The sequence below is a fragment of the Pseudomyrmex gracilis genome, unplaced genomic scaffold (genome assembly GCF_002006095.1).
Source record: "Pseudomyrmex gracilis isolate BER0280 unplaced genomic scaffold, ASM200609v1 scaffold_0, whole genome shotgun sequence".
In the NCBI taxonomy this organism is placed as follows: domain Eukaryota; kingdom Metazoa; phylum Arthropoda; class Insecta; order Hymenoptera; family Formicidae; genus Pseudomyrmex; species Pseudomyrmex gracilis.
In genome coordinates, this window is record NW_018020584.1 from 2,103,059 (window position 1) to 2,116,943 (window position 13,885).

The following is a 13,885-nucleotide window of genomic DNA, read 5'->3' on the forward strand; positions in this document are numbered from 1 at the left end:
GTCAAAGTAGGTTTAAATAAGTATATTGGTCAGTTAAATAGGTTCAAAGTATCTTCAAAAGTTTGAAAGTAGCATCAAAATTTCGACTCGGGCGGTTTTGTTATTTTAATCGAGATTTACACGTTTGCGCGCATGACGACATGCTAAATAATGCGAGCTGATTTCATATTTTATTCGTTTAATCAGTGATGTTGTTGCTGTTTCTCTCTTCGCGCATTGCAATATTTGTAATTATTACAACGCGTCTACGTGTGTGCGTTTCGGGAAAACTGCGTCGGGAATTAATGATATTTATCCACCCACACGGCGCTTCGTGAACTCCGCGCTTTTTATTCTTTAAATAATAATAACGCACGCGCAATGTGAATTACAGCGACGGATGAATTGTTGTTTCCAGTGTGCGTCGCGATTATCCCGCGTGTAACACGTTTTTGCATACTAACGATCGTATACATAGAATTTGGCGAAAGTAGGTGGCTCTTGGAATCGGAACGATAATGATTGCGAACTTTTTAAATTGCGACGGTGAAATCCGGGGTAAAAAACGGGGGAGCGACGAATGAACGCGCGTCTCTCTCTCTCTCGAAGATTTTATATTTTAAAAGTAATTGTTCTCTAATTTTCTCTCTCGCTTGGTGTATTTATTTATCAAATTCAGTGTTGTTCGCGTTACCGAGAAAGAAAAATATAAGTTTCTAGAGAAAGACACGCATTTTCCCTCGTTAACGAAACGTTGACGTACTTTGCAATCTCTGCGTACAAAGGAAAGTCTTGTTAGAATGATCGCCTAGTTGCGTTGTGCGTCTATTGAACAAGTAGAATATCACCGGCGGAACAAAGACGGAGAACACTCGCGCGCGTCTCGTGCGAGGAGAAAGAGCTCGCGGATAGACGCGGGCAGATAACACGAGTAGAAAGAGGATATCTGGGTCGCGAGTTAATTCCGTATCACATTCTTTTTATTGGGTGTCCTCGGTCTTGCAGCGTGTGATGTCTCGTTTGATCTCTCTCTCTCTCTCGCTCTCTCTCTTTTGCATTGCCGGAAGGCGATTCTCGATTCCCAGGACGAAGCGAAGGTGCCCCGCGGGGGCGCACTCTCGGTTGAAATTACCGTATTGGATTTCTGTTTCCTGTCAGCGAGAAGACCGGACCGCTGCGTCGCGCATGTTTCCACGTTCGCAAAAGCGGAAGAAAGCGCCGATAAAATGAAGACGCACGCGAACTCCCGATGCAAACGCGAGATTACGGACCGTTAAAATCCCCCCGAGCTACGCAACGACGCTCTTTTCCGTAATTTTCCCGAGAAGGCTGATTGGCTGTTTTCTCGCATCGGCTTTTGTATTTGATAAAAATAATTTTGTTTGTTTCTAATAAGAGGGACGCTTCGAGAGATAAAACACTAATCAAACATACGCGTGTACGCTATTTTTATAATCTCCAATATCGGAAAATCTATAACAATTTTTTTGTTCTGACACACACAATGCGCCATGTAACGCGACTGTATCGTTAAACGCGCCGTAAAAGTACATTGTTCGCGCGACGCCGGCAAATACGCGGCGCGGAATCTCTCGTAAACACACATAATTTCCCTTCACAGCCGATCGGAGATGCAGATCAGGCATCAGGCTTTGCACTTTTACGGCGTTTGCCGGCCAAACCGGTCAGCATTCCCGTCAAGGCTTTTCCCATCTTCGGCCAAAACCTCTTCGCGGTTATAATTAGCTTAACCGCGATGCCCGCAGCACCAAACAGCCATTTCCTCTTTATGGATTCTCGTGAAAATGCTATGAGTTTCCTTAGAAGCGTTCTTTGTCCGTGAGCTAAAGCGAACAATGGTTTCTTTACTTCTAAAAATACGACAACGGTTGCCGTATTCAAAACACCGCGCGATTACTTCCGTTAGATCTGTTAAATAGAGTTTATTTAAAATGTACGCTTTTTTTGCGTGATAGATGGATAATTAGCACCTCTGCGGCCGATGATTAATATCTTGCCGTAATACCGTTACGCAATTTGTCGTGCTTACTGGAAAAGCATTATAAAGAAAAAAAACGTAGGAATGTAAAAAAAAAAAAAATTTATCAAATTACGCTCGTTAAAGGAGCAGTTAAAATGACTATAAAGAGAGAAATGTTCGCATCTATTATGTTTAATTAGACCGCTTGTTAGTGTTGCTGTGCACACGGTGTTCAGCAGCGATTAAATTAGATCTTTAAATTGCTACAAATTGTTAAATTATTATTATGAGAGAATGAAAAAATAACGGAGTATATAACTTGCAACTTGTTTCATTACACAGCAATATGTTAACGTTCAATCGTAATCCGTTTAACGAACAGCAAAATGTGATTTATTTTTCGCTATCGATATCTCGCGACACTTTAACGGTCGTGTGATGTTATATGCGCGCAGAAAGAAGATTGAAGCGTGAAAATTGCGTTGAAAAATCCGTGAAAATTTGAATGATATTAATTATCACTCAATTTTGGCCGTGAAGGATCTTAATGTTCGCACTCATGACTCACGTATAGCTACAACGCAATGCCCGGAGCCGGATTACGCTGGCCATGAACCATGGCGAAGGCGAAAATCCCCTTGTCACCCCTATTCTCGTGAACCTTAGCTTCACCCTCTTTTGTATTCTTCCTTACACGATTACTACACGAAACCCCCATGTGCTTCCCCGCGCGTATGTACAACGTAAGTGCACATACTTCCTTTCGTCTGTACGACGTTGAATGTTGGCAAACTTTTTTGCGGCTTGGTATATACAAGACGACGAATTGTTGAAAATATTAACACACCCATATCGTTACAACGTTACATTATTTTTGTAATATTTTACACTATATTTTATTTAAAATTTAATATTTTTTAAAACACTAGCACAACACAGGCGCGCGCTACGCGCAAGCTATTATTGCTTTTATTTTTTTAACGTGTAGTGTGAGTGAACTTAACCTGTCACCACAATGACAGCTAATATATACGTCCTACAAACAATATAATACACATGATGTACATATGAGAGATGTCAGAAATAACGCGTGAAAATCAAACTCAAAAAATAAAAGAAAAAAGGGAGAATGGAAAAACAACACGTGACTAAAGTCAGTGACCTCGCCGCGGTCGCGCGGCTGAGGTCAGTGACTCCACTGCAGTCGCGCGACCGAGGTCATTGACCCCGCCGCAGTCACGCGACCGAGGTCATTGACCTCCCCCACCAAGGCCGCGCGCCCGCGGTCAGTGACCTTCCCCCCACCAAGGCCACGCGGCCGAGGTCAGTGACCCCGCCAAGGCCGCGCGGCCGAGGTCAGTAACATTAATGTAGTATGTATATAGTACATATAATACATATAATACAATATAAAGTATAATATTATAAATATATAATAAATTATATGTATAATATGTATTATTTAATGTAATATATANTATAAATTATAGTCACGTTATTTTCACGTGTTGTTTTTCTACTCTTTCCTGTCACGTGACTTTAGTTACGTTTTTAATTTTCTCTACATATACGATGAACTGTCTCAAAATCGCTTTTATTATTTACTCTCTCGATCTTACCGATTCAATTCGACTCGATCAACCAACCAACCAATCGGCAACGCGGAAAAGAGGCAACAATAGGTGCGATATATTCGAATCCAAACGCGCACTTCTCGGTCCAAATGCCTTTTTTAATATAGGAATGTAGAGTGAGTTCTGTGTGCACGCTGCTGAAATGTTCGATTTCTTTTTTTGTCCGATCAGACTTTTTGTTAGTATAAATTTTTTTTACTATTTTTCAATACACACAATGTTTTCATATTAATACTCTGGGGACTTTGGTATTTTTTTTATTGAACTGTTTCATGTTTTGAGGCACCCGGTATGCGCGCCCAACGAATACACGTGCACACCCGAGGCTTTCTCACAATCGATCGAGCGCTCACACACTGCGCCTCGCGCATATACAGTGTCGTGTTCGCGATACGCGCTCTCGAGCTAGACCGATGCAACGGTGCTAGTTGCATGTATTCATATGCACTTTCGGGCTATCGTGCGCAAGATAGAAGGGGCACAAGAGTGCCCCCGGGGGGAGAACGAGAGTGCAACGTTTCTGGTCTCTCTGCATCCAACAAAAGCTTCTTTAGACGACGAGACGAGAGTGCAACACTCTTCATGTTGCGTGTACATGAATTCCCGGCACTTTAAAAATGTTGGGGGAAAAAACCGCTCTCCGTGTTCAAAAGCCCAGATTCTTATCTGCAATATTGCGATTCTCCGGCGGAATTAATAATATCCCGTTGTGGTTTTTGTCAAATTATCCGATTTGACATCGGATAAATATCGCACCTCGCAGAAATAATATCGAAATTTGCACCGCGCGAATATTCGTCTCGGGAATATTTTCAGTCCGCGTTTCTCGGAGATCTTCATCCGTGAGAATATTTCCAGGCGCATTCTGACCGAATACAGCGAGAGCGTCTGTTCTCCGATGTAATGAAAACGTCTTTCTTTATGTACGAACGTGCGACATATGGGAAACGTGTGCGCACATGAAATTAAAAAAAAAAAAACGTAGCGCTGCCGAGGTTTTATTTGAATGAAAAAAACATTCATCCGTATCTGACGTACGGATTCCGTGATTATTTTCGCGCTGCAATTGTCTATTTATTTCTCATTTATCTTTAACACGCGTAATGTTGATATATTATTTATATTTAACAGATATTATCCGCACAGAAGACGTACATCGGTTAATTAAATTCTTTCAGTACGTGCGCGTTGTTGCACGATAATTGAGATATATGTTTCTTATATTCCGACGAGTGTGTTTCTCTCGTCCGAGATACCCAAACGGAACTCCTGATCTAATCAATCTTGCATTTCTATCCGCCGCGGTGCCCGCCACGTGTGAATAATTTATTTGCGTTGCAGAATTAAAGTCGGATGGCTGTACGTGCAGCAGCGAGGCTCGCGCGCAAGAGCGCTGTGAAGCACGGAAATTACAGCGATGACGCTTCCAGTTTCGAGCTATGAGGAGCTTCTCATTCAGGTACGTCAGCTCACTCACGAGACGATCCTTCTGCAACATCAATTGTCCTCCGACCTCTTCGACAACGCCGATCCGCCGGACGTGAATCACAATTTCTCCTACGTGCAGAAAAATTATGAGAAAGGTGAGCGCATTTATTTCGTCAATTTCAAGATTCTTTGAATTAAAAACTGATAAAAGACACAAACATACGTGTGAGACAAAATCAAAGTGTAAAATTGAATTTTTATCGATTATTTCATTGTCCATTTTTATAAATGAAAATACTCTGTTTTATATATAATACAAGTACAAAAAAAGGATACGTAGACAGAAAATCTTATCTACGAAGAGTTCATCGATTAATCATGTGGTTAGTAGCTCGTTGGCAATGCATCGATCTTGACTATATTTCACAGTCGGACCTCGAGGTAACATATGACATCACAACTGGTGCATTGAACTCTCGTTGAACTTCGCGGCGTCCGCTCCAATATAGCCTTAACTTGCAAGGATGCAAATGAGCGCGCCCGACAAAAAGTCACACATACACACACACACACACACATACACAAGCGATAATACGAATTCGTGCTTGCTGCATTATTTATATCTTATTTGCGTCATAAAAATACCACTCGCACAAAAAAAGCGCTACAAAAAAATAGCACGATATCTACATCTATGAATATATATAATATATATAATATATATATAAACCGAAATAGAACGTAATTACGCGTATAAAAAATTGGAATTTTCTTTCTGGAAAAAATAGCGTGGTTAAATCTCTCTTCCTAAAATCTTTTTATCTTCGGCTATTTCACGCGGACTATATCGAACGTGTTATATCGCGAGCAATAGAACAGGTTTATTTTCCCGAAATCCCCGATAACGCCCGCGTTTACGTTCGTTTCCTCCTGATGATGTTATCGACGAACATGGGGATCGCGTCTGCACAGAACCGGAATTAAGCTTTCCCGGACGATTCCTGTGATCGCTATGTCTGCCGGGAGTGGCATCTAGAGAGATTCGTAAGGCAGGCAACGTTGGACCGATGCCATCTAGATGCCAAAGCACTTCGCGTAGACGAGGCGGACGACCGTGGGGGAAAATACGACTAGTCCGGAGAGGAGATCGTCAAGGAAACAAGAGCAAAAGCGTCGTGACACTTCAGAAACGAAAGTTCACCGGTTCTCTTTTCGCTCGCCGTTTTTGAACTGTCACGGCCGATTCCGTCTTGTCCACTTTGACGCGAGGGCTCGCCTGCATTCGCGACGTCGTTATCTCTTTTGCAAGAAACAACGTAACTGCGGAAATTCCATTTATCTACGAGTCGTCCGGCGTATTTTTTTTTGTCGCGATATTTTAAACGACATTTGTTTTTAACAAACAAAGTTTGCAGTGTATATTTGAAATGAGTTAAAAATATTAGCAAATATAACATACACAATCTATAATCTCTCTTGTAATTGAAATAAAATCGATAATTCGTATAAGAGCGAGGAGTAAAAAGAAATAGAATAAACAGACATTCTATCTTGGCGCTTCTAATAATAATTATCAGGATTTTTTATAAAGTTTAAAGTTCACATTATTAATATTATATTTAACATTTCAATGTTGAAGCTGTTATTTACATCGCAAATATCATACATGCGTATCCTCGATTATCTCACGAGTTTATTTCGAGTTTCGAGGCCTGTTGGCAAATTTCATTTTGCGACAACACAAGGTTCAGTCGATTGTGCAACATTCCGCTTCTTTGCATGTTTGCACGCGAGGAACAGTTGCAGCGAAGTGACGGCGATCTATCAAAATTTTAAAATTATTTCGGTGCGCGATAGAATCTCCGCGCGGAGATTTGTGCATGCGAGCGTCGAGTATAATTTCAGCAGAAAATCCCGCGCGAAGTTTGCGATTCTTGTAGAATCGAGCGCGCGTTCGTTTCCTTCGTCGACGATCGATTAAGATAGTCTCGCTGCGAGATTACTCGAATATTATTTCAAGGAACTCGACACGCGTGCAAAAAGATTTTTCTTATGTTATTAATTGAATGGAGCGCGTCCAGGAAAGCGCACAAACGACGGATTTATTCAGCAAGTTGTCATTCACTTAAAAGAAGATTTATCGCACGAGACGGGATCTTCTTGGACGTGTCATTTTGCGTTAAAATTCTTATCTAGTTAATTGAGTACATCGTTCTTCGTAAGTTTGAGGATTAGATTTTTTACTTAACTTCTTTTCGTTCAGTTTGATTGTGAAACTCGAAGACGTGTTTCTAGCGTAAGGTCTCTCCGCGGAGATTTACATACAATACAGCAACAATAAAGCCAGAACATGAATATCAATTAAGAATATTTTTTTAATTAAATCGCTTGACCTTTTATTCCGCGTGTGCCGTATTTGTTTATTTTTGTATTTAGGTTATGTTTTTTTTATCTCGCGTAGAATTAAAAAAATGTTTTCTAAATATTTTTGATCATCTCACGGAATTATTTAATTTTCTTGTATATTTATTTCTTCGTTTTATTCTTGCTGCGAATTATGAATTTACTTTTTTTTTTAAAGTTTACGAGATCTGAATTGACGGACGCGCGTACAGAGATACACGTACGTATGTTTATTTCGTTTTCTTGAAAATCTATACGACGTATAGGATTCCGATTCACGCGAGGCCGATAAAAGAAAGCAGCGCGGACCGCTTTTCTATACCTGCTGTTTTATCGGTTCTCTTTTCTTGCCAGTGCCACGAGTGGCTCCGTACACTCTGTACTTCATTCCTTCACGGTTTACTTTCTTCCCGCGGGCATATGGCTATTTTTGAGAAAGTCATCCCAGCAGAGAGATGAACTACGAACGCGGAAGCCTGACGCACACATAGCGACGGAGAAACTGGGACTCTTCAATTTGCCGGTTAAACAAAAAAAAAAAACTTCTCTTTTCTCTTTTCAGCTTTTACGTCTTCCTTTGCCCGTGCGAAGCGGACTGACACGATCGTCTGAACAAACTGTCATTACGTTCCAAACAAATTGGAAGGAACTAGTAGTGTAGTTTTTTTTTATTTTTTTTTTATTTTTTTCTTTTTTATTAGTGACTTACAAACACATCACGCACACACTGAACAATCTTTCTTGTTTCGTAAGGAACAAACTCGGCATGTATGTTATCTTTAGCGTGCGATCTCGTGTTGCAGGGAATCTCCTGACAGATAACGTTATACGGCATTGCGATAAAACCCGGGAAATCGAGACAGGACAGAATCCCTTTGTTGAATGCAAGTGAGTAGCATCTTGAATCACGCATCTTCTATCACGTTTTGTTGTGCGTAAAACGGCGCGTTGTAAATTTTACACGAGAGATGATGTCGAAAGGCAATTTGCATGCGTTAGAAGTGTTTCTAACGTGTCCAATAAATAAATCACATATAGATAAGCGAAATTCCGCACGTAGAAAATATCTTTCGTTTCGACAGCGGGAGATCCATAGCTCTCGTTATTTCCTCAAAGAGGCACCATCGCGCTCAGAAGAGTGTTGACGGAAGCTGAAGCCCGGGAAAGCACCGCGCGTTTGTATGTAAGAGAGGAATTCCATTTGCGGAACGCGAAAGTGCACGTGACCGTCGTCGTCGTCGTCGTCGTCGTCGTCGTCGTCGCCGTCGTCGTCGCCGTCGCCTTTTATCTTTGCGCGGCTATATGAAATCGCGCCGAGCTCTTGCATCTCGCGAATGAGTCATGTGCGCGTGCACTTTTGCGTGCGCTTCCTTGTTTTTATGCAAAGCATATACATGTCCAAAAAATGTGAGATAAAAATGAGGAAGCACACAGTAGAATATTTCGTCTAGAGAAAACGAGATTTTTTATTTTAGAAACAATCTTTTTTTACAACTTTTTATGAAAACTAACATTTTATCGTTTGCCTCGAGCATCTTTTGTCTTTGATACAAACACAGTTTTGTGAACTTAATCAATCAATTGCCAACCATATATTTTCGATGTGTCTATTAACGGACACTTTTCTCGAGTGTGTTATTTATCACGATGATGACTAACTGATCTTGACGTAATTGCACTGTTGCAGCAGCTTGAGATCCCAGCCGCGATACTGTCACGATTTGGAATCATCCGAGAGCAACCGATCGGGCGAGCTCACCAGCCGGCTTTTGGCCTGGCGAAGTCGCGACCGGTACCATCCGATAGCCCTGCAGGTAAGCAGCAGCGTCTTGCACCTGATCGACTCGAATCTCTGCGCGGACGGCTTGTTCGGCAGGTGCCTGGTTTTATGTACACTCTATCTACTTCACCTGTCTAAAAATTCTGGTCGCGTGTGCGCGACTAATTTATTCTTTTTTACCTTCGCTTTTCTTCCGCTCGTGGCGTCGCATACTAATGAGCCGTTTTAATTCTGGTATCGAATATTGATTGATTATGTACTAGGAGCAATGACGGATATTGTTGCAACTATTATAGGTTTATTATAGGTTGTTTCTCGATTTCACAATAGAAACCGATATTTATCACACCTGAAGAAAAATTTATTCTCCATTCATGATGATTCATCATAGTTTTTTAATTTTCTTATACTTTCTCCATAAATAATTCGTTTTCGCAATTACACAGTAAAATGCGTTTCACGCTAAGCGCGGTGTAGTCCATGCGTCGTAAAGCGCATTAATGACCGTAATACGCTGAAGTGGCGAACAAGATAATACGTAGCATCCGTACTAATTCGTCTCGGTTCAACTTGCAATGCGTTTGCTTCTAATCTCTGCCTTATAGCTCGCGTAGTTACACAGCGCTTCACAGTTTATTTATATCACCGATTAACGATTTCGGTTACTCATAAAAAAGTGCGCTGTGTTTTTTTTCTTTTTCTTTTAAACTTTGTTACAAATATTTCGCATTCGAGTGCCGATTTTTTAAACGACTATTTCCCGCTACGAGAGATAAGAGTACAATGTTAGGCTGCGGCAGATTCACCTCTTCATTTAACACAGCGGCGCTGCATTTTACGCATCATGCCCAACATCCGGCCGCACAAATCCATCGCGTATTCAGCCTCGCACGTTCAAGGTCGTAGGATTATATACAACGCGATCGCGCACCGCACACGTGGCTCTCCGCGCGGCGCACGCATTTTTTCTACCCTCCTTCCCTCTCCATAGGGATCACCCTTCGCCAGCGAGAGAGAGAAACCGGAGCATGATGAAACTGCCAGAGGGGAGGTGGAATTTAATTCGCAAGCATGCGCCGCGTCCGTGAGGGGAAAAATCATCGGTGGAGTTGCCGCTACCCCGCCGCCGCCATCGTCGCTGCCCGATGTTATTGATCAGGGACCCCCTTTCGTTTTCCCACCGAAATGGTTAAAATATATCGCACCGTGGGACACACGGCGGATTGGCGCCCCCCCGTTCTCTTTTACGCGCGCGCGCGCGCGCGCAAAACTTCGCAACGCGTAAACTAAATTTATTGCGTTTGAGTGTCTCGCGGAGAGATGCTTTACGATCGCGCGCGCAAAAAAAAAAGCAAATTGCCGGGAGAATTATTAATCGTGAAATGTTAGAAGCAATTTACGTGACGCGGCTAAATAACGCGCGGTGTAAATAACATCGTGCGAGCGATAGCGATCGAATCACCCGGCGGGAACATCCGAACGAATAATATCTGTGAAATCTCTCTGCGAGGATATAATAAAATGATACAAAATAAGTATCTTGTCCTTGCGTGTTTTAATACAAAAAGCGCAAAACTTTATTCGAGATACTTGTATCTCTTTGCGTGATTTCGATATTAAATTTCCAACTTTACTGCATTAACACGCCAATGCGGATTGATACAATCCACGTGTTTTTTAACTTGCGGCTATGAAATCCTGTACATATAATGCGGCTTTAAAATACGTATACCTGCTGCTACTTATCCTTCGCGCTCCCGTGCACGCGATATTATGCAGCAGTTTTTGCAATCGAGCGACGACAGAAGCTTATTATTGACGATTCCATTGGCTCGTTTTGTAGAATACGCGACGTATCGATCTCTCGCATAAATTTCATCGTCCTCCGATTTTTTCTTTCGTGCGACACGTCGTTCTCGCTTGATTCCTCTTGCGCTTACGTCAATTAGAAAGCACATGAGATTAGTCTATCTAATAAGTTCCATCAACAAATTGCGTGATTGCTGAAGAGAGGAAGCGCGGCGCTTTTCTGATTAGATGGAGACGAGCCTTTCTTAGGCAAAAGATAGAACTTAGGCAAGAAGTAGTGAAAGGAAGAACTTCGCTGATTAGATACACTGAAGGAAAGCGCGTTGATAATCATCTCCCACGAAGAAGAGAAGAGAGGAGCTCGTCGTCGTAGAGAGAGGCGCGGTCGATCGGTTAAATTATTATCGTTGTTCCCGACGATTTATTTAAAGTGTTAGAAGCTGGAGATATTTGCGATTACGTGGCCATTGATTGGAACAATCGATATCTCGGCGCCAGAACGATCAATGTTTTTTGTCCTGGTTATAGCCAAACGATTTGGTTTTTTTTTTCTTTTAACTAAGCTTTAGTTTATTTTTGCTAATATCAATATTTAACATTGTGTTCTATCCGAGTGAGAATACTCGAGAAATTTGAGTAGGGAAATCTTACTTGTGTGTGTGTATATATATATGTATGTATATATACAGGGTGTCCCAGAATTGCCGTACAATCTCTCGTAGGCAGGTAGAAGGAGTAAAACTGAGTCGAAAAGTCCTGAGCCATTTTTTTCTATTATTTATAATAAAGGAGTAATTATTGAGTAAATCAGGCCAATCAGCGCAGACCTTTAGCCAGGCGCACGTCAGTGAGCCGCGCGCCTAGTGTGTGTGAGCGCTCACTGACGTGCGTCTGGCTAAAGGTCTGCGCTGATTGGCCTGATTTACTCAATAATTACTCCTTTATTATAAATAATAGAAAAAAATGGTTCAGGACTTTTCGACTCAGTTTTACTCCTTCTACCTGCCTACGAGAGATTGTACGGCAATTCTGGGACACCCTGTATATATATAGTAATGCTGTTCCAAGCCATCGCAAATAATTTCTCATTAAATTGCATGAAGTCCGAGTCTCGGAGGGCAATATTCCTCAGACAGAAGACGCGTAATAAGAAACACACAAGTCAAGATTTGTATCCGCAGTCATATCGTATAAGCTACTCTTCGGTATATTTCCACCGAGACTCTGCTGACAAACAATTTATCATTGAATCCGTTCTCAAAACTTTTTTTAAGAAAAAAAAATGAAGAGGGAATCGAAAAGAGAATAAACTTCTCGGGAGGTAAAGATCGCGCGGTTCATCTCCTAATTGAATGAAAAAAAAAAAAAAAAGGAAAGCTCGCATCGGAGAGAAAGAGAGCGCAGTGACGAAGAGCGACTAAGCCGATCTCGAAGAGACGGAAGCAAGAGCGAGAGAGAACGAGAGAAAGAGAGAGAGAGAGAACCGAAGAGAAAGGAGGAGGATAGATCAAGTGAGTCAGAGATGGCGTGCAGCAGCTCGGCTCAGGCCGAGCCCAGCTGTTTCTCGATCCCCTAACCTACGCCAGTTTATTTCAAACACTAACACTACGCGGTCTTTCCGTTCTCGTGCAGCAGCAACTGCTGCTTGTAAGCCTCTCCGCTCTTGACGCTGCGTTCTCTGCGTTAATTGTGCGGCTTCTCTGACTCTCTTGATGCGTTTCCGGTTGATCCTGAATAAACGTCGCCGGAAATCAAGTCTCTTCACATCCTGGACAAACTGGTTGCGCGGTGAATTATTTTGACATCTGCGAGGCGCATTCAGTTCAGATCGCGCGTGATTTGGATGAGTGTCGTGCCACACATCAAAGTCGGTTTATCTGACTACGTTTTTTCTCTCGATCGCTGATGCGGTGAGTCGCTCGCCGGGTTTCTTTGTACGTCCTAATTTCCGTCAAGCAAGATTTTCCTCCCACCGACGATTTCCCTTTAATTACGCTCAACCGCTCTGCTGCGCGGATGTACTTTTATATACGCGCGTGTTTCACTTTTGTACGTTCCATCTGTATACATATACTTTGTTCGCGCATATGCGACTCGGTTTTTTTTTTTTTTTTTTTTTTTAAAGCGGAAAAATCGAGAGAATCGCGCCACCGTGCATATCGCGATAAGAGATAGAAAGAGGATCGATTGATACGACGGAAGTACCACAAAAGGTATCTTGTTACACCGCGGAAAAAAAAAAAAAAGAATGAACATGTGCGTTGGCGCGCCGATTGATCTGAACGATTATCTGGCGATCGAACGATTATATTATCTGTGTGTCGAGAAAACACGGCGATAACCCAACAGCTTTTCGAAGGAGACCGTACGTGGAAAAGCGTGACGCGCTTATGTTCGTTCGTGCGCGACACGCACGTGCGTTCGCAGTGTGTTTGCGAAACGATCGACGCCGTGTGGGTCGCACGCGGGCCGGCAGCTGCTGCATATAACTATAAATGGAACGCGCGACGGCGCATTGAGGCATTGACACGTATAACACTCGAGTTGGTAAATCGAAGCTGGGCGGAAACGATCAAAATGTTTCACGCACTTCGTCCGGATTTCCGGCTTCTCCTCAAATATAAGCGACGAAATTTGTCGGAAATGCGAAGTTGTTTGTGATAAGCTGCTTCTATAAAAAAAAAAAAAAATCTCGGAAAAACGCGTGCGGCGTCTACGTAGGGGAGGAGAAAATCAGATTAGATCTCTTTGTATCTCTCTCTTTTGAAGAACCAACTTCTGACTGTTGGTCGAATGCGCGCTGATAATGTCAAAAGTGAATGCTTAGATTACATGTATGAGCAACGCGTACGCCAGTTATCGAAACGTAGA

At 42.2% G+C, this 13,885-nt stretch overlaps 2 protein-coding genes across 3 annotated transcripts in view; one reads left to right on the top strand and one right to left on the bottom strand.

Annotated features, from left to right (window-relative positions):
• The first annotated feature begins 5,002 nt into the window (after positions 1–5,002).
• On the top strand, positions 5,003–10,664 carry LOC109851768. Of its 2 annotated transcripts, none has more exons than XM_020422177.1 (4): positions 5,003–5,177; positions 8,229–8,313; positions 9,113–9,239; positions 10,197–10,664. In XM_020422177.1, exons 1-4 carry the CDS (start codon positions 5,012–5,014, stop codon positions 10,488–10,490), a joined length of 672 nt encoding a protein of 223 aa, XP_020277766.1. In that variant the 5' UTR covers positions 5,003–5,011; the 3' UTR covers positions 10,491–10,664. The 2 variants fall into 2 exon arrangements, with proteins under 2 accessions (XP_020277766.1, XP_020277775.1); XM_020422186.1 differs by having other exon boundaries at positions 9,116–9,239.
• LOC109851756 (WD repeat-containing protein 61) overlaps positions 5,069–13,885 on the bottom strand; it is a 28,256-nt gene continuing 19,439 nt past the window's right edge. The window contains exon 8 of the mRNA XM_020422164.1: positions 5,069–5,151. Within this exon, the coding sequence (XP_020277753.1) occupies positions 5,140–5,151 (12 nt within the window). The 3' untranslated portion in view covers positions 5,069–5,139. The remainder of the gene's footprint in view (positions 5,152–13,885) is intronic.

Excerpts from the sequence above, each read along its gene's own strand:
- LOC109851768 (XM_020422177.1), top strand. The coding sequence starts at position 5,012 with ATGACGCTTCCAGTTTCGAGCTATGAGGAGCTTCTCATTCAGGTACGT. Across the intron at positions 8,314-9,112 it reads AATCCCTTTGTTGAATGCAA|CAGCTTGAGATCCCAGCCGC; the intron begins GTGAGTAGCATC and ends GCACTGTTGCAG. Across the intron at positions 9,240-10,196 it reads ACCATCCGATAGCCCTGCAG|GGATCACCCTTCGCCAGCGA; the intron begins GTAAGCAGCAGC and ends CCCTCTCCATAG.